This window comes from Aptenodytes forsteri, unplaced genomic scaffold (genome assembly GCF_000699145.1).
Source record: "Aptenodytes forsteri isolate BGI_AS27 unplaced genomic scaffold, ASM69914v1 Scaffold8, whole genome shotgun sequence".
NCBI classification, from domain to species: domain Eukaryota; kingdom Metazoa; phylum Chordata; class Aves; order Sphenisciformes; family Spheniscidae; genus Aptenodytes; species Aptenodytes forsteri.
The window spans coordinates 13,903,849-13,923,597 of record NW_008796218.1 but is presented as its reverse complement, the minus strand read 5'-3'; the positions used below and the strand labels follow the sequence as shown (position 1 = coordinate 13,923,597).

General features: G+C 37.6%; 1 protein-coding gene across 1 annotated transcript in view; it reads right to left on the bottom strand.

Moving 5' to 3' along the window:
• PRSS12 (protease, serine 12) overlaps positions 1-19,749 on the bottom strand; it is a 54,045-nt gene that overhangs the window by 25,012 nt on the left and 9,284 nt on the right. Inside the window, exons 3-6 of the mRNA XM_019474496.1 lie at positions 10,169-10,307; positions 7,808-7,986; positions 5,508-5,658; positions 527-705 (exon numbers count right to left, since the gene is read on the bottom strand). Coding sequence (XP_019330041.1) covers positions 527-705; positions 5,508-5,658; positions 7,808-7,986; positions 10,169-10,307 — 648 coding nt within the window. The remainder of the gene's footprint in view (positions 1-526; positions 706-5,507; positions 5,659-7,807; positions 7,987-10,168; positions 10,308-19,749) is intronic.

The window sequence follows — 19,749 nt, the reverse complement described above, 5'->3', positions numbered from 1 at the left end:
TGCTGATCACTAGGTGTCATCTAATGAGAAGATGGAAGAAATGCCATAATGCACCCGGTCAGCTGTGAAGTGTTGCCTAATACAATTGCTTAAGTGCAAGAGAAATAGCACAAGATATTGATCCCCCCAAGCCCTTATTACATGCCAGGTCCGCAGGAGTGGGTTCTGATTATGTGATTTCACTGTATATACACCTTATCTTTTTCTTTGTGTATTCTGTTATTTCCCATTGCTTTTATGCTGAAATGCTTACTGCCGTTCACAGATGTAATACGCAGTTAAGGCATGCCCCACATAGTAAGTGGCAATTAGCGTGTTACTGAGGAACCAAGGCTTTGTGTTAAATAATGACATTTTCTGTACCTGTAAAATTTCCATAGCCAACAGCTGGTTCATTTTGATACTGCCAGAACACTTTATTACTGTGGGGTTTTGTGCATCTGCAAACTTTAAAAATTCTCTTTCCAGAGCTGTGAACTCTGCATTTGTCACTGTTTTCCCATGTGATTATTGGTAATTGCAGTACCTGTGAGAGGTGTGCAGGAAACGCCAGCATCTTCTTTGTGGCCACAGTTGTGTTCTTGCCAGGAGCTTTTTGGACACTGTTCTATAGATAGTTCATTTCCTGTGCACTGCACTTCATCCAGCAGCACGGGACCTGAGCCTTCTCCAAAGTAAGCCTGGCTCCATGCCTTGGCAACACCCCTGTCGAAATGTAACAAACATCCAGTCAAGAACAAGCAAGCTGAAGAGTCTGGGAGTCACGGGGAAGAGCTAGAGTTGCACATCCAGCTTCTAAAATAGCAGCTGGGACTGCCTAGGTAGCTGCTGCACCGGTAACTGACAATGCAGCCCGCATTACGTCCTGTCATGTCATGTGGTTCCACAGTCAAGTCAACTTCAGTCTCAGCTGAGGCTGTGGAGCGACTTGAATGTACCGTTTCCACACTTCCACGGTTTGAACAGATTTAGAACATCATTTTCTATTGTTTTGTATCTATGAGATTTTCCTTTTCTGTCCCTTTTGATTTTTAAGCATAACTTTCCTAGAAGAGATTATAGATGTACAGCTTGGGTATGAGGATTCTAATTTTAATTTTCATTTAATGTTTATATGTAGTAAAAATAATCCGATACATATTTCTACAGTGACTTTCATCTGTTGTCCTCAAAGCACGTTAATCAAATCTCAAATACCCAGATGAGGCAGATAAGTGATTGTTCCCCATTTAGTCACGTAAAAACCACAGCAAAGAGATCTTAAGTGACTTGACAATGTCATACCAACAATCAGTGGTAGAAATAAGAACAGAAAGCAAACCAGTGACTAGCCTTGTGTGTGTTACACTCTTTATGTCAGCCTGGAGGATTTTGAGCACAGAAACCTACGTAAATTGAAAATGCTCCATTGTTTCAGCATTACAGAAATTATGCAGTGTTTAACACTTGATGACCTATCAGGATTTTTCCAGTTCTATTTAAGATACCATGTCTTTCATATGTAAATGTTTTTCATGGTTTGGTTTCTTTCCACTCAACAGTTTCTCTGTTCATATATTCAGTCTAGTTTTTATAGGAGTATTCTCAATACCTGTTGAAAATGCTCCATTGTTTCAGCATTACAGAAATTATGCAGTGTTTAACACTTGATGACCTATCAGGATTTTTCCAGTTCTATTTAAGATACCATGTCTTTCATATGTAAATGTTTTTCATGGTTTGGTTTCTTTCCACTCAACAGTTTCTCTGTTCATATATTCAGTCTAGTTTTTATAGGAGTATTCTCAATATCTGTCTTCTTTTTCAACTTGTAAGACTGAAACGTCTATCTAAATTTTTTGCTGTAATGAATTACCTAGCTAAAGGATTAGTTTAAATTCATTAACCTACAGTTTGGGTGCAGGGCTCTATATTAATTAATTTGGTTTAAAGAGAGTTTTCCACTACCATCCATTTATTGCCACGTAACACCTAACAGGAATGGTATGTTCAGCTTATACTGAAAACATGACAGGTCTTGACTATTTTGTTTCAGGATGTAATCATTCAAACTCTTAACTGGCTTTTGCGACTGTGTGCCAGAATAGTATGTTGCTGTGGGTTTTGGTTTTTTTTTTTAATATAAGTTGCAGTAGTTCATGTTTTTAAGGCACTGACTCATTAATCCACGTATGGATTTAGATAGTTGTGGATTTCATTTCTAGTGCTTTGTATAAATATGTAACAATCTCTGTTCTCTCTTTTTTTAAAAGGAAAACAATACTAAATTTACAATTAGCAATCATACAAATTCTTGATAAACAGTAAAGGGGTATGGGAAAAATAACAGTAAGAGGTTTATAAAAATTAAATTAGAATCGGGAAAAAGTTCTGTAACAAGGAAGGATGTGGAAATTCATGGTAGACACTGTGTAGATGGTAGTGCTCAGTAAATAAAAGCACACACAGGAAAGGTAAATGAAATAATCTGTTTTGCATTTTCGTTTTGTTTAAAATCAATTTGTTTTTAATATTTTCAAGCTAATGCGCTTCATTAATCTTGAAAATGCACTGTTAATTTTCAGGCTGTTTCTTTGATGACCAGATGTCTTCTTCAAGTGGTGGAGAACATGGAAAATATCAAAATGCAGGTCCGTTTTGCTCAGCAGGGAGAAGAGTTCTAATCTGTGATTGCTTCAAAGAAGCAGGTAACAAACCAAAAATATCCTCAAACACTCAGCAGGCAACATTTTAGCAAAACACATAGCTTCAGTCTGAAGTCAGTACTTTATTTTTGAGAGTTTTTTAATTAGACGTTACCTTTTCTTCTGAATGACCTTCCTAATTCTAAATAACACATTAACAGATATCTTGGTCTAATTTTTTTCCTTTAGCAATGCCAAGAAGAATTTTAATAGATTGGAAATTATATTTTTCTGTGAGATTTGCAAACATTTCCTGATTGCCCTTACTATTCTTTCATTTAGTTTGTTAAGTAACCATGCGTTTTTATATCTAGCATTAATTTACTGAACACTTGTATTTTGCAATGCTGGTAATGGGAAAAAGAGCCAAGTCCTCTATCTCTTATAAAGAGCTGCTTTTTGAACTGGTTGCCTATATAGTAAACTAAGAAAATATAATCCATAGGATACACTAAGGGTAATACTTATTTCAAATCTAGCTATCCCATTTATATTTAAGCATCTAAACAAATAAAAATGTCTTGGTTTTCCACTGTATCTTTCTGATGTAGCAGGATAGGCTCTGTGATTTCTCAGCACTTCAGGCTATTTTTGTAGAATTGAATAACTACGGACTGAAGAGCCTACTTCTAGGATAACTATTTTTATTAATATTACCCTAAATAAATTATTATAGGCTTATTACAGAAAGCCTGGTTTACTGGTAGTTTTTAAGATGATTGTACGTTGGAACATTTGCATGTATAAGATAAATTATCTTCATTTAAGTTTACTGAGTAGTATTTGCATATATGCAAACTTCACACAAAGAAAATTCTCGTACATAGCATCCATTTCTTGTATTTTTTTTTTTAATCCTGATGCTGGTACAAATGTATAGAAAATGTTAGAAAAAAAATCCTTATTCATTAAGAAGCTGGCTGAAATCCAAGAGAGAATGCTTGACTACTCTGAATGTTGAAACAAATTATACCATAATCTAGTAAGATTCTCTGGTGTTTCAATAAAGCAGAAGCAACACATCCCATTACTATAACAGCAGCAACTTGTATCAAGCAAAAAGCATTTGAGACCAAATAATAAAATAAATTATCATTATTTTTCACTTGTTAATGGTAGATTAATATTCTGAAGTTTTATAGGAGTGCTACAGAAAAGTTGAAAGGGTGTGGGAAGCTACTTACTGAGATGTTTTACTTTTACAATTTGTGGCACGTTTCCAGGTTATTTTTATTACTTCATACCTGGTCTACTGCCACTGTTGGTAAAATTTCACTTCACAGTAACGAGCACATTTGTCAAGACATCTTGATTACTTGAGAAATTCTGTAAATCTCTAGACATATTTCAAAAAGACTTAGCACCATCTTAATACAATTTATTTACTCAGAAAAAGGAATCAAATTAGAAGTGTCCGAGAACTGCAGTTTCTGAACATTAAATATAAGAGATGAAATGTTTTAGTGTAATCAGTAAGGAAGCAGGTTAAGAGCATGACATTTGTCATTAGTACACAAAAATGTAAAGCATAGCTTAGTAACTTCCCAAATTTATTAATTGTGGCCCAATTCAAAAGCAGAAAAAGCCTGTAAGAAGATAGACTTTCTTTTAGGTATTCCCAATTGAAAATGTACAGGAGTATAGAAATACAGCATAAAATAAACTTGGGAAAAATGAAAATCTGATGTCAGAGGAGCATGTTGATTCCCACATGGCTCACCAGGAGATCTAGAAGCTTGTAAGTACTGCACAGTTCTCATCCTTTTGAGCCAATTTGGATGGCACCAGCAGTCCAAGGCCTCAGTTTCACGTTACAAAACAAGTACACTCTGGGGGCCACCCATTAATGCCACAAAGCTTGCTACTTTCAATGCCGCTTCTTTTAATTCATCATAATCCTAGCAGGGTTGAACAGGCGAGTTCTGATCCAGTCTCCTCTGCACTGACCTGCTTAGTTCTCATGCAGTCTGTTTCAGACATAATCCCCTTCTCCACCGTGGGTTTACATCTTAATATCTTCTCTGCATCTTGCTCCTAGTTCTTTCCCTCTTCAACCCATCTGGCCTTTCATCCCAACTGTCCCCATCTCCTTCCTCTCTGATCCAGCAGTTCTCCTCTTTGCCTCCCACTTCTGCAGCATCTTTCCACAAATACTGAATACTTATCTTCTGTGTGATATCAAAATCACCCCTGGCTGTACAGAAGAGGAGCAAGAAAATCCTGTTCTGCTGCTGTGACTATATTATGGACCATGCTTAGTTCAGACATAATCACTGACAAGCTTAACTGTCAAAACTTCAAACAGATATCTACTCAGTATATGCAAACTGACAATCTTCAGAGACTCGTGACTTAAACAAATCTTGAGAGATTCTCACAGGCATGCCAAAAAAACATATCCTTTCTGACAAAGCAGTGCTCTTACTCCAAAGCAAGGAGACTGTTACTCTTCAGTAAAATGGATGTAAGGATTTTAACAGTCAAAGCAACTTCCTTTCCTTCACCTACGGTTTTTGATTGAAATTTTACTGAAACTGTAGTGAGTTTTCACTAAAAAGTCAGCATTTATTGAGGCACATCCTTTGTCTGTCCTACAGACAAAATTGCCCCTATCATATGACACTGAAAACTGGATCCTATAAATCAAAGTTCCAGGGAATTGAAAGTAATGGTGCTGTACCTGAACCTTCTATAAACAAACTTAGTTACTGCTTCAAAGTATTAGTGTGATTTTAAAGGAGCATCTTTTGACAACTCCAAGCCATGTATCTGACTAACTCTCCTGCTTTGCTGCTGGTGTAGAAAATATGTAGAAAAACAAACCCAAGGCCAAGCTGCCGACAGACAACTTCAGCATCTGCATCATCCCACTGATCATCACAGACAGTCCCCCACTGGCCAGCATGGTAGACTTCTACTCTTCCTTCGTGAGCGTTGTTCCCACCAGCCAGCCGGATTGGAGTAAAGACAGGGGCTGTGATCAAACATAGAATACAGGAAAAGGTAATTTCTTTCCCAAAATGTTATCCTGATAGTAAAGAAAAAAGAAGATGGCTTAATGGTTTCTCTGACATCACTCAAGAACCACACTTTATTTTTTCTAGTTAGATGGAAAACCTGAAATTAAACTTTTTAGAAATTAGTTCCCCTAAGCTCCACTTTCAGTAGCTGAAGAATATTATACAGACAAGTAACCATACTGATCTTGAGTTACTTAAGCGTCAAAGTGTTCACAGATACTTAGGGCTGTAAGGCCAAATACTACAATCAGTCAGTAGAGCTGCATTTCTACCAGTAAGAGCAAAATTGGCTCTGTATAGGCTTGGTCCCAGAGGGTAAAATCTGAAGAGGCAAAAATTCTTTCATTGCCACAGAAGTAGAAATTCATCCTCGTGTTTTCTCGTTACTTTGGTAATTCCAGTCAGAGCAGTGAAATCTCACGGACTGTGGAGTCTCACTTTAATTGTGTAACTATTGTTCCCTTCCCGTTTCTAAGATACGGTTTGATTTTCACCCTTTCAAATCATTAGCCCTTTTCTGGTCCAGCAAGAAATTGTCTTGAAAGCATCACTTCTGCATAAAGCTATAATAGTGGAAACAGGTTAAAACCATGTGGAAAAAAAAAAATCGCTCTAGTATTTAAAAGGTTATTTTAAAGTTTCACCATATCTAACATCTGAATGATTTTAAATGTGATTAATTTTTGTGTAGGCCTTCCAACCACTTAATGCTACTATTTTATCTGTTTCTTGGCTTAAAAAAAGAAAGCTGAGGGCATTTCTCCAATTTCATTGTACTATTTCACTGGTATGAAATCTGTTTTTATGTAGTTATTTTAAAAGGCTAGTTGCAGTAGAACCTGCAAAATGTGAAAGCTTCATCTAGTCTGCTGAAACTCAGGATCAATTTAATTCATTTCAGATATCCTGGACTCTAAATTAGTCATTAACTTCCTTTCAGCATTATTGAAACAGACAACAGTCCTTTAATAAATTTATCTAAGCAAAACAAAGTTTTCTGGTGAAAATGTCCATAAACAGAAGGAAAACCTTATGATCTAAAAGTATAATTTGCAAATTTATAGTTTTCAGTTTCTTTAGGCAAAACTATTTCTCTTTCTTTGGTCCTGCAACTTGTCTCCTAGCTTAAAAAGATTCTCCCTTCCCTCTACGCTATAGTTTTCTAAATTAAGACCAAAATTATTTTTTAAAAGTAATTTATCAAAATATTCCTCATGAATAGTGGAGCTTTAGGACAAAAATGCATCTGCCTTTGGATAGGAATGTAAGTAGGAGAGGACAGGCAGCACAGAACTGGCTGCAGCCATACATGTTTTGGTTACAGCTGAAGAGATTGCCATTGCCAGATCCTCAGCACTGCCAGCCTAGTCTTCCTCGAGGTCAGCAAAATCTTAAATCTGAAGGCATAATTGCCCATTTAGTTGCTGTTTATCATGTTCATTAAAATAATTTGAAATATCTTAAAAACATTAATAATACTTTTTTTCCTAACAATATCATTTTGACTTGTGTGAGGTAGCAGTCTTCAGCTAGGAAGACTTGGACCCGTTTTAAATGTATGCAGAATAGGGCAAAAACTTTGCAGTTCCTTGTGCGATGTTGTCCATGTTCACAGTAAGGAATGTCATCCCAACACTTCGGTGCTAAAGAAGAAGGCATAGCCTGTTTGAAACTGCTGCTCCTCCCTAATGTTCAGTAAAAGCTGACAAATTGACATGTAGCATATGTAGTTACCAAAGACAACCTCCAAGTAGACAAATAAATTAATAAATAAATAATTTTTTAAAGAATGTTTAAAAAAATGTGGGGGGAAACAATCCTACTTTTACAGCCAGAGATTCTCGCTGCTTCACCCTTTCTCACAACCTGCATCTCAAAGCAATAATTTGCTTGTTGATTATGGAAAGGTAAAAAGTGGTTCAGCTAGTTGCTGCTTGCACAGCATAGAGGGATTTGAAACAGTTAATGCTGTGATGATTCAATCTGTTTAATTTCCTGTTCCAAGAAGTCTTAATATTTTTTTCTAATTTAATAATGAGTAATTATTACCACCTCTATTTAAATAAGGTAAGGAGTTAACCAAACCATATGTATTTTTTTTACCCAGGGAAGAGCTACATGTGACAGCAGCTGCCATTTTTTGAGGACATGTTCCATCCTGCCAGGCGTCTTTTTCACATAACAGTATATTCTCTTCATCACCACGACAACGCACTTCACTCCAGTAAACAGGAATAAGGCCCAGTCCAGAAAATGGTATGTGTTTTGCTGTACCTTTTTCACTGTAAGAAGAATGATCAGGGTAAGACATTAGAGTGGGAGGAGGGGAAGTGGAACATCTTCTCATATATAAATCTTGGAGTAGAAAAGAAAGGGCTTTCTTCAGCAGTGTAAATTCATCACATTTTCATACAGTTCAGCATTGTCCTCTGCATAAAGAAAAGTAACAGATGTGACCCAGTTCTCGCCATTTTGTTGTGGGATATTTTAGTACAATGGCCTGTGTTGCTGCAGGGTCAGCTACGTTCCTGTTCTCCCGGTTCTTAACTACAAAAATCAACACAGAGTCCACAGTCCATAGGTGAATCTACAGTACCATCCCACTGCAGCTGTACTTCCAGGAGAGGTAAAGCTAATGGGCCTTGCACCCTTATCCTCTCCTTTACTCCATCAAAACGTACCAGTGCTCTGCCCATACACGTCATACAATATGGTTGTGACCGTGCAGCAGCAAAACCACCTCATACTCCCATAGATCAGGCCCGCATCCATTATTCTCTATTCAGCCATTCCCATCCATCCAGAACATTTATAAACAGTTTCCTTTCCTTCCCATACTGAATCTACAGCGACAATTATTGAGCCATCTTTTCTTCCATATAATGCCCAACAAAATTAAATTAAAAACAAAGCCCAAATATTGTAAAATCAAAGGAACAGATAGATGAAAGCACCTGAAAAGCACCAACAATTCCTAGTGAGTTTACCTTCTGGTATATAGATCCAAATTTCTGCCAGACACTCACGATAACAGAAACTTCCAACTACTGTTTGCTTGGGGCTTTTTGGCCTGGATTCAGATTTAAGCCATTTCTGTTGAAAAGACCAAGCCATTCACCCGTATCACTGAACTACTTTTGCTAATAGTGGTCTTGTTCAACTGAAATATTTAGGGTATGGAAGGCAAAAAGAACTTACATGAAAATGAGGAAAGGAGACATTGCACGTAGACAGCTGAAGTCATAAGCAAAACCACGGCCTCCAGATGGCTGAACTTTTATCTCATCTAATCCTCATATTTTTATAAGTTGGCATGGTGTGTCCAGATTAGTATTGAACATTATAAAACAGCTTAGATTTAGTCCTGGCTAGCAGTCTTAAAAAGTGGAATAATCATTAGGAATGTCACACTGCAAGTATGCTATAAAAGCCCCTTACTGCTTGTAGCAAACAAAATCACTACTTTGGTATGTGACTGAAAGAAATGTTCGAAAGGCAATAAAGCCAGCCATATTTTGTGGCTTATTGAGAAAGTGCAAACTGAATGGGGTGCTAAAGGGGGATATTCAAGGAATTTGGTTGCTAACTTGAACAGCACTGATTTTTTAGAAGCTGAAATTGCATTTTATTTTTAAAACTCCCTTTTGGTATGGGCGTTTTCTTCCTTACCTCAGTTTCATCTTACTATTGCAATTGCAGTATCACTGTAGGCATTATCTAGAGTTTAATGACCAAATTATGTTAAAGGGTCCTGTTGATTAACTCCATTCTGACAGTAGTGGGAAGTAGTGGTCAATGAGGGCAATGCAGGGACTTTCAACCTGTCCAATATTACTATAACTCTGTAAAATGTTTCCATGAAAATGTAAAGCTGCAAAACTTGTCTGGTTTTGGGTTTTGTTATCACTGTGCAACTCTAAAAGGATAGAATGGATGATTACCAGGGTAGCCCCATGCTCCTGAGAACCAGGAATTTTCCTATGATTAGGAGCCCATGTAGAGTCTAATTCTGGCCACATTTACGTTTTATAGATTCAGTAACCTCGCTGGTGCTGTTCTTAATTGACGCTTACGTAAGTGAGATCAGGATCAGACCTCATGTTTCTGCTGTTGTGGACATCTCCCGGATGTCTAGTAAAGCAGTTTTTGTTTGCCCTAAGATTTTCTGACCTGTTGACACTTTTCACTTTGAAAGCAAAGCATCTACCCTGGTCTGCTCCTCTCCAGATGCCATATGCAGCTTTCAAATGAAATACTGATTCTCACAGCAACCTCTTTGAAGTACAACGCAATTGAAGGAAGCAAAGGATTCTGGGAAGAACAACTTCAGCATTCAACAACTTTCAAACAGAAAAAAACAATCATCAAACACAAAAAGCCATCAGGATTTGCAAAATAGATTGTCCTTTATACTGAAACATCATTAAAATAAGTTGACTGATTTTTACTCGGGCTGAAACTTACCCAAGTGCAAGCTGTCGACATACGACTGTTGCATCATTATTGTCCCAATGGCTCCCACAGATTGTTCCCCAGATTCCATTCAAATAAACCTCCACTGTACCTTCAAACTCATTCTTGCCACCCTGGAGTCTCACTGACCCTAGTTAAGAAGAAAAAGTAAAAAAATTAAGCCTCCGTTGCTCAATTAATGTATCCCACACAGAAGACTCGGAACCTGATTTTCCCTCTGCAGAGAGTTCCTGTTTCATGTATTACCATCTTTGTGCTCTTTGGGTGAGCTGCTTCTAAGAAGCACTGTGGCACATCTAACATTCTTATACAGTGATATACAAAAGGAGATAACCTTATTTTTTACATGGGGAAAACATTTTGCTTCTTATACCGAAATGACATCACATTTCTGATCCTTGTGATGCTACAACTTTTTTAAAGATCTAATAAAAAAAAAGTATGTATAGACTGCACATAATTATTTAAACGTGGTTACCTCTACCCAAATGAGCAAAAAGTGTATATATATAGAGAGAGTGCTGTACTTTTATCTTCCACATAATTCCATCCAACTTCAGGGAATCGGAAAACAACCACATGGATTGCATAGCTTTTGCTCTGACCCATGTAATATTATGCATGTTATGGATGTCAGCAGTTTATTTTAGCCAAAGAATGCATTTGTTCGTACTTGTTCTCAGACAGAAAAACATTGGATGTAGTTCTGTTAATTCATGAGAGGTCTTCACCAAATTCTCAGACAAAACAAGCTAAAAACTTGAGGAATCGTCTAAAAGAAGTGAAAAAAAAATCTGCTTCTTGAGAGCTGCAGAACACAGAAATCCAAGAAAATTAACACATTTTGCTTTTTTTTATTACAGTAGTTTTACTTGAGATGCCAGACGCATCTGCTGTTGAAGGTAGCCAAGTGCCACTGGTAAAGGTGGAAAAAAGCTGGTCATGGGTATTGACTCTACAGAAGCAGAAGAAAGAGTCATAACAGAGCAGTAATTCAACAGGAAGGAATACATTTCTGTTAAATTATCAAACATAGCCTAATTGTATGCATTAGTGTTGCCTGAAATCTCAGTTAATCCATCTGCCTCTGTTCTGTGATCTACTTAAAATCAGAAGCTACACCATCATCCCGTTTGCAGGGGTTTTAGCAATGGGAGAAAACAGTCAATGTTTGTGCCTGCTTTTCATTGTGTATGTGTTCATGTGTGTGTAAATAAGAAAAATATTAACAATAATAATAGGTAGATCCACTTTTTCTTCTCAGCTTTCACTCAGATTGTGTCCTGGTTTTAATTTAGTTCAGTATATTTTATAAAACCACAAAGCCAAACGACTGCCAAATAACTCAAGGAATTAATTAACCTCAAGCTTGGTTTTGTGTGTTCCTTTTTGCCTCCTATTTACTTTCTCAGCAGTAACTTACTGTGCAGTAACTTACAAACAAAATTTATTCAACTCATGTTACGCAGTGAGCTATCATTCCGAATAGAGGATTATTCTGCTGTTGAAGGTAGCCAAGTGCCACTGGTAAAGGTGGAAAAAAGCTGGTCATGGGTATTGACTCTACAGAAGCAGAAGAAAGAGTCATAACAGAGCAGTAATTCAACAGGAAGGAATACATTTCTGTTAAATTATCAAACATAGCCTAATTGTATGCATTAGTGTTGCCTGAAATCTCAGTTAATCCATCTGCCTCTGTTCTGTGATCTACTTAAAATCAGAAGCTACACCATCATCCCGTTTGCAGGGGTTTTAGCAATGGGAGAAAACAGTCAATGTTTGTGCCTGCTTTTCATTGTGTATGTGTTCATGTGTGTGTAAATAAGAAAAATATTAACAATAATAATAGGTAGATCCACTTTTTCTTCTCAGCTTTCACTCAGATTGTGTCCTGGTTTTAATTTAGTTCAGTATATTTTATAAAACCACAAAGCCAAACGACTGCCAAATAACTCAAGGAATTAATTAACCTCAAGCTTGGTTTTGTGTGTTCCTTTTTGCCTCCTATTTACTTTCTCAGCAGTAACTTACTGTGCAGTAACTTACAAACAAAATTTATTCAACTCATGTTACGCAGTGAGCTATCATTCCAAATAGAGGATTATTAATGAGTTAACTATAACAATACTGTAGACATATTGCACATTGTTTATCTGTCTTTATAATTTTTCTCTTTGTGTTTTTCTGTCACATACAGAGAGAGTCTGGAATTTTGTTTATTTCTGCTCTTCACCAGACTTTTGTATAGACTATTATTTTCACTTGAAACATCAACTGCAGTCATAGCAAAGTGATTCCTGACATACCAGACAGCAATTTTGAAGATGTCATCTCCAAAAATAAGTTTATTTTTGTACATGATTGCTTACAGTCCTGCATGACACCTACTGAAATCAATACAGTGTTTCCTGAGTACACATTACACAATATTTCTATTCAAATATTTGTAGAAGGGAGTACTCGAAAAATAAAATTCTCTTCTAAGGTCTCCATGGCAGAATTTGGCTCACTCCTCTTTCTGTATTTACAGAATTCCCAATGACAACAGTGGAAGAATTTATTCACATACACAGAGCAAAAGATAGCACAAGAGAGAACCTTTGCACATCAGAAACTCTTCTCCCAACAATTAAAAATGAAAGAAATCTGAAATCCTTTGCATCTCTGGTAGAAGCCTCAGGAAAGAAGCTTGAAAAGCACAGAGTTCTCACTGTGAACACGTACCATTAAAAAAAGAAAACAGCCTTTCCCTCACCACCCGCTCCCCTAAAGAACCCCGGGTGACACCCGGTCCCTGCTGAAGTGGGAAAACGCACTACTGGTATCAGTTGGTAAGGAAGGGAAAATGACTTGGAAGGGACAGTGCCTTATTTCCATGTGCCTGTGGAAAAAGACATAGATGAAAACAATAAATGAAGGATTTTTTAAAACTTCATCTAATATCTCAACAAAATATTTTGGTTTGCCTTTTTCCTGTAGATTTACAGCTGCGTATAGGAACACCAATGTTTTGTGAAGGGTAGTAGCATTCATAACAGACCTTTGTTCATCTCACAAGAAAATACGATAAAGAACCAACTTCTATCACATAGAAGAGAAAACTCACAAGATGATTGTTAAAGGTAATTTTGTAACAAATTTAAAATGTTCTTGATTTTCACCTGATAAGTTAATCTAGAAAGAAATAAAAAGAAAGCCTATTTTTACATGTAACTAATATTAAACCTTTTATTATGCCTGCTGTTTAATAGAGTTAACCGAATATATGGTATAATAATTTTAACATGCTGGTTGCACTGACTCACTACTCTCCTCATAGGACAGTATTGAGATCTACAGCTATGATTAACCTAAACCATCCAGGGCAAAATCCAGCATTCTCTCCTCAAGCAAAACAATAAGTAAAACCATTTTTTTTTAAAGAAAAGTCAGAATTAAAAACCCTCTGAAAGGTTAATATTTCTAACGTATTTTTCTAAGTCCAGTCTAAGTGTTTCTAGCTCAGTATTTCAGCACTGTATCCAACAAGAGTGGAATGATACAGTATTTTTTGTTTCATATGCACTTTGAAGTATGTATCAACCTATATCATATGATGAGTCATAATTATGTAGCAAACAAATCAAATAGCAAACTAACGGGAAAATGATTGCTCTGTTGTTTACTCAAAATGTTGCGGTATTCAGACACCTGGTAGTTATTTTACTGGATCAAGAGATACATTAGTTACAGTAACATGGATACCTCATAAAACATAATAGAACTTTAAAATACAGACTTTCATTTCAGTAGCTTATTTTTTCTTTCCAGTAGATAAAACTTACTTCATAATGAAACAGATCTGTGTTGATCATAGGGAATTGCAAGATGACCAACGTTATCTGCCATCGTGTATGTTTATGCTCTATTACCAAGTATCTATGATATGATACTATGTAATGTATCATGAATACTCATGATTCAATCTTTGTTATTAAGAATGTGTTAATATCTTAATATCTTATTTGCAAGATAGTCAGTGTTTGCATTGTTAAAATGACCAGGAAGCACTCTTCCCCTTCATAGGCAGCAAGAAAACTAATATTTAGCATGATTAAAAGGATACTGGTTAATTCTTAATTCCACTGGTTAAGTCTTCTACTGTTATATTTGACACCTCAAGCCCATACTGCACCTCAACACCTGTGCCTGCGGGGCTTCCTTCTGTGCTCCCCCTAGGGCACAAAAAGCTCTGGAGAAGAGCATCTGAATTACTTCTTAGAAAACAGGTCTGGCTTAAGCGTATGCATTGGAGGCAGTAGGTTTCTGGAGCCATAGATACGGTAGCATCTCAATTTTTTAAGCTGCGAGTTTTCAGCTCTTTCAGTTGCTGAATAAAACTAAACATGTTGGGAGTAGAGCTAATGCAGTAATACCTACTCTGGCTGTTATGCAATGCTCTGAGGCAACTCACACTTTCTCCCCTCTCCACCAACTCAATATGGTGTCAAGCTTCTGCTTAAAGCGCTTATCAAACCTTCACTGCCTCAACACCAAGCTCAACCAAGGGAACTGTTGAGTACAGGGATCCTGCCCATGGCTCTCGGTGTCCTCCTCAGCGCTGGTCAGGAGGAGGAAGGATGAGGAGAGGTGAACTGACCCCACGAGAGTTAGAAATAAGGCCACAGGACCACAAAGCGGGCCTACTAGGCAGCTCTAGGACACATACTGTAGTCTTACGACGGACTTAATTCAGCCCTATACTGAAGAATACAAATCTACTGTCTTGACAGAAACTCCTTTGTTTATATACACTCAAAAAATACATATGCGTTTCTTCTAATTATGTTCTAGCCGAGGTTACTGACGGTCAATTCATGTTGTTTATATACAGTCTGGTAATTTTAGTTGCCCTGGTATCTGCCCAAGTCAGAGTCTTTCCTATCTGCTATCACTGTTTAAAAGAGATTAAGTTATACTTGCAAATGCAACAAGTAAGGGTATCCAGTGGGTGCTGCTGAGACTTGCTCCGCAACACCTGCCATATAGGCTCAAGATGAGACACACAGGAAAAAAGGGAGAGGAAAACCTCTCAGCCAACTTTTAATTAACTCCAAAAAGCAGAAGAGCTTCAAAGGAATTGCGCTGTTGTGCTTGGCCTCTTTTCCTAAACCATTCTCACGTTCAGAGATGCTGGGTAACTTCAAACCCTATTTTATTTTCTGCGTTTCACTGAGAACAAGCATTGTTGCTCTGTGTGGCTGAATTGCAAACAGAATGGGAAATCACTTCCACTTCTGCTGTACGTGTAAGTGCTGCAGCAGTGGGGTTTATGGTGTTGGCTAAAGGTGTGCCAGTAGTTTCTTTGCAAACACCCGTGTCCAAAGATGTGTAATTTGGCTGTAAATGTAGATTTGGAAAAGAGGAATCAGAAGTTGCCTGTGCCTTTCACCCTGGTGCTGAGTGCTCTGAAATTGAGGTTTAAAGCAAAGCAAAAGAAGTATTTTGAATTGTGGAAATCTGTAAAAACAGCAAATATTTTTAATTCTGCTTTCATTTCCAAGGCGTTCCAACGTGGGATAGTGCCACAGAAAGACCCTGCACTGATAATTCATCTGTGTTGCCCTGGAGTCAATTAGGTAAGTCCAAATTGATATAAAGTGTGAGGGTCTCCCATTGATACGTGCTGTATATCCCATGCAACCACATTACAACTCACAGTATTCCAGAACACTCATGGATGATTCAGAATACATATAAAAGAGTCTATCCCAGCTTCAGAATGAAACTAATTCATTGGTTTGCATGAGGTGCTTGTAAAAAGCTACCTGTGGTATAGGTCAAATCTCACGCCAGTTCAAATCAATGGAAACTTCTCTTCCCTTCCAGAATCAGGCCTGGCTAAAATCAAAGAAATGAATCCTGCTGACTTTAGCAAAACTATGGATGACACTCACTGCGATCAATGAATGCTGTTGTCCATCACTTTCCTGAGCACTGCTCTTAGTCTAAAATTGTATCTATTTTCTCCTGGTATTTTAACCTTGAAAAAAGGGTGCATCCATCAGAACTACTTTTTAAGAACTATCTTGAGAACTTTAGCAGATAGCAGTATTGCATACTCAAGGATCCTTGTATTAGAAGTTTCATAAATATTGTATGTATTGAGTGTGTAATGTGCTGAATTGGTTCCTCTGCAGCAGTGAGATTCATCACATCAACGATCAATGGTTTTAAGGCTCTGAAAAAATAAACTGAAGTGTTAGGAATGTAACGGGCTCTAAAGGACTGCAGTTGTCCTACGTGGTACAGAGCTGCAGAAAATGAGGGGTCTCATGCTGTGCAGCTGTAATAAGAATGGCTCCAGAAGAGCTGCTTCTCAGAAGGAAAATACAGACATTCGTGTTCAATTTTTCATAATATTTTTTTCTTTACCCCTACGCTATTAAAAAAAACCAAAAGACCTTCCATCAACTGCCTGGACTGTAGTATAACAGGTAGGGAGAATAATCTAGTGTTTAGACTATGAGCCTGAGGCTTGGTTCTTCTCTCACAGAAGTTTAGTGAAGCATTATTTGATGGGCATTAGTGGAATTACCCTGTGATAAAAGCAATTGAAATAGAAAGACTCTACGATCTGGCCATTCTGGAGATAGGTATTTTATTTCCAGTTCTGCCACTGATTGGTAGTGTGACCTCTGGCGAAGACACTTACCCTCTCTTGTATTGTTTCCCCTTTGTAAAATAAAGAAAAACAGTTAACCCACTTTACTCAAAGAGCTTTAAATTAGATAGGTAACAACATAGCATGAACAACATGTCATGCAGAATACTGTAACTACGTGCCACATAAACATTGTGCGGCAGCAGTTGCTTCTAGGTACTGAGGCAGGCCTCTTTTCTGAAGCATGAGTACATTACAGGTAAGTTATTAGCAGTAACTAAAATACTAAATTCTGCTGGACTTATGCCGGCTCTGTGCACAGAGTACTCTCGTACTCATTTATTTTCCTCTATGATTTAATTGATTAATCATGGTAATTTATATATATTTGTATTTGGTTTACTTGCTTTCAAGGCATGAATAAATAATACTACCCAGATGTCTCTCATTTTAGAAGGAAGGAAATGAAACACCAAAATCTATTATTTTAAACTATAAAACTGAATTTAGACTGCTACCACATAGTATAATTGCAAAGGTGCTTTTTTTTTTTAATTTTTCAGTGATAACCTTAAAATATAAAGCAGTTTAATATATACACATGCACAAAGTTTAGCCAATTAACTTAGCAGATCAGTCTTAATATTTAAGCTAGAAAAGCCAGGAGATTTACAGTTAAGGCTTTGAAGATGGTATTGTATTCAGTTATTGCAGCTGCCTAATAACTGAGTATGGGCTTCCTTAGCACATGTACTAAAGCAACAGATGCAGTGAGTTTATCTCTGCATAGTCTGTCCTTCTCTAGCTATAAACTGCATCATAACATTGCCTTACTTGCATTTCTTTGCTTCTTCTGAGAAAGGAACATTTTACAGTTAAGGCTTTGAAGATGGTATTGTATTCAGTTATTGCAGCTGCCTAATAACTGAGTATGGGCTTCCTTAGCACATGTACTAAAGCAACAGATGCAGTGAGTTTATCTCTGCATAGTCTGTCCTTCTCTAGCTATAAACTGCATCATAACATTGCCTTACTTGCATTTCTTTGCTTCTTCTAAGAAAGGAACATAACTAACATTGTCCTAACTTCAGGACAAAATGTTACAATAATGTTTATTTCTGAGCAAATGGCCTGATTTATTTCCATGTTCCACCTTAAGCCATCTCACACACTCTCTAATTCTTTCGTATCGCCTCCACGAAGGCTTTTGGACAGATGTTTGCCCTGTTGATGTCACCGAGTTTACCGCTGAGTCCAACAGAAGCAGATGACCTTTCAATTAGAAAGCATTGGCTATTGTTCAGTAGCTATGTCCTCCCTCTTAACAGGGGCTAACCTGGATTTCCTTTTTCTGGGGAAAAAAAAGCAGCATTCTGAAAAGAAACAGCTAAACCCAAACCACGTACTACTTTTGGCATTTTTGTAAAACTTAAATCATACTCGTGCTGAATTTACAGGGGATTCTGGAATTTACTTTAGTAAGCAGAAGATTGGGCTCTTGGCAATAAAATGCCGCGTTCTTCTTCACTGTAACATATTAGACCAAGTCTTCACAAAGTATTTTGGGAACCAGACTGAAGAATTCTGAAAAAAAGCTATAAATATGATGGGCTAAATCAAAGAAGGAACCGTGGGACCCTCTCCCAAACTGAGACCAGTTAAAAGGTGTGAAGTCTTCTGGGTTTTTTTTTCATCTGTGTCTAGTTATCTATTTTCTCCTCTGTGGCATCAGCTGCTTGGTATTCCTTCCAGGGAAACATCTGTAATGCATAACATCATTCTACCTTCTTGAAGGAGTACAACATTTGACTTGAAACACAGCTTTGGAAGCTGCATTTTTTTTTAATGCGTAAATGATCGATATGGACCTTGGTGCCTCCATATGCTCTTCATGTGATATTTTATACCAATATGTATAATTATCACATTGTTCAAATTATCTTTTTTCCACACACCTTCTAGGGCTATTGTTGGAAGAGAAGGATAACAATCCTCTTCAGAGATCTGAAAGTAAATTAATTAAAAAAAAAAACCAACCCCAAACCAACTTCTGCAAGAACAAAATTATTACTAATAATATTAATCATCAACTTACTTGCTGACCTTGTGATAATACAAAATATGTAAAAGGAAGGGCAACAAAGAAGGGAATTTTTATTTTCGTTGCAACAATTATGCTTGATCATTTTTAGTATAGATAGGACATAATTCTTATTTAGGTAGGAGATAACACCAGAGCAACGCAGGAGAAATGTGAAGTCATTCAAAACCAGACTGTACATAAATATAGTTAACCCTGTGGAGGGGTGCCAACACTGATGAAATGTAAAGCTGATCAACTTGCTCAGGGGCTGAATGCTGAAATCGCTGTTTGGTCCTTAGGCACTGAAAACTTACACTGAAGTCATTGAGAGTTTAGCTAGGAGTGTGCGGGGGGAAGCACAGGTCTCTTGGCTGGCTTCACCGATGTCCTCAAGCACCAGCGCTAACTTGCAAACCCCATTATCCCAAGATTGGGGGGGGGGGGGAAGAGAGAGATACCATATGAGCAGTTCGCGTTTAGAGCAAGGCATCCTTTTGCTTTTCTTTCTGCCACTTAAGTTCTGTAGACCGAGAGAGGTGCGCCCGATTACAAAAAGGGGAATGCCAGCCTTTGCTGACTGAGCCTACTGAATACTGAGGGCACAGCTTCTTAACGCGATTTACCTAGTATTAAAATAGCGTCGGAATAAAACCAGGTAGGACCTTCGTCTTTCCGACGCATCTGCTGATGTTAAAGTCTAAACTCGCCTCTCAGAAAAGCCTCCGCTATCATTTTGGCAAAAGGCGTCCGTCCCCTCGTTCCCTGATCCCTCCAGCCACGGGGAGCCGGGTAGGGGATGGTGAGAACGCCGCCGCCCGGCTAAGGCTCGCCGTCCCGCAGCGCCGC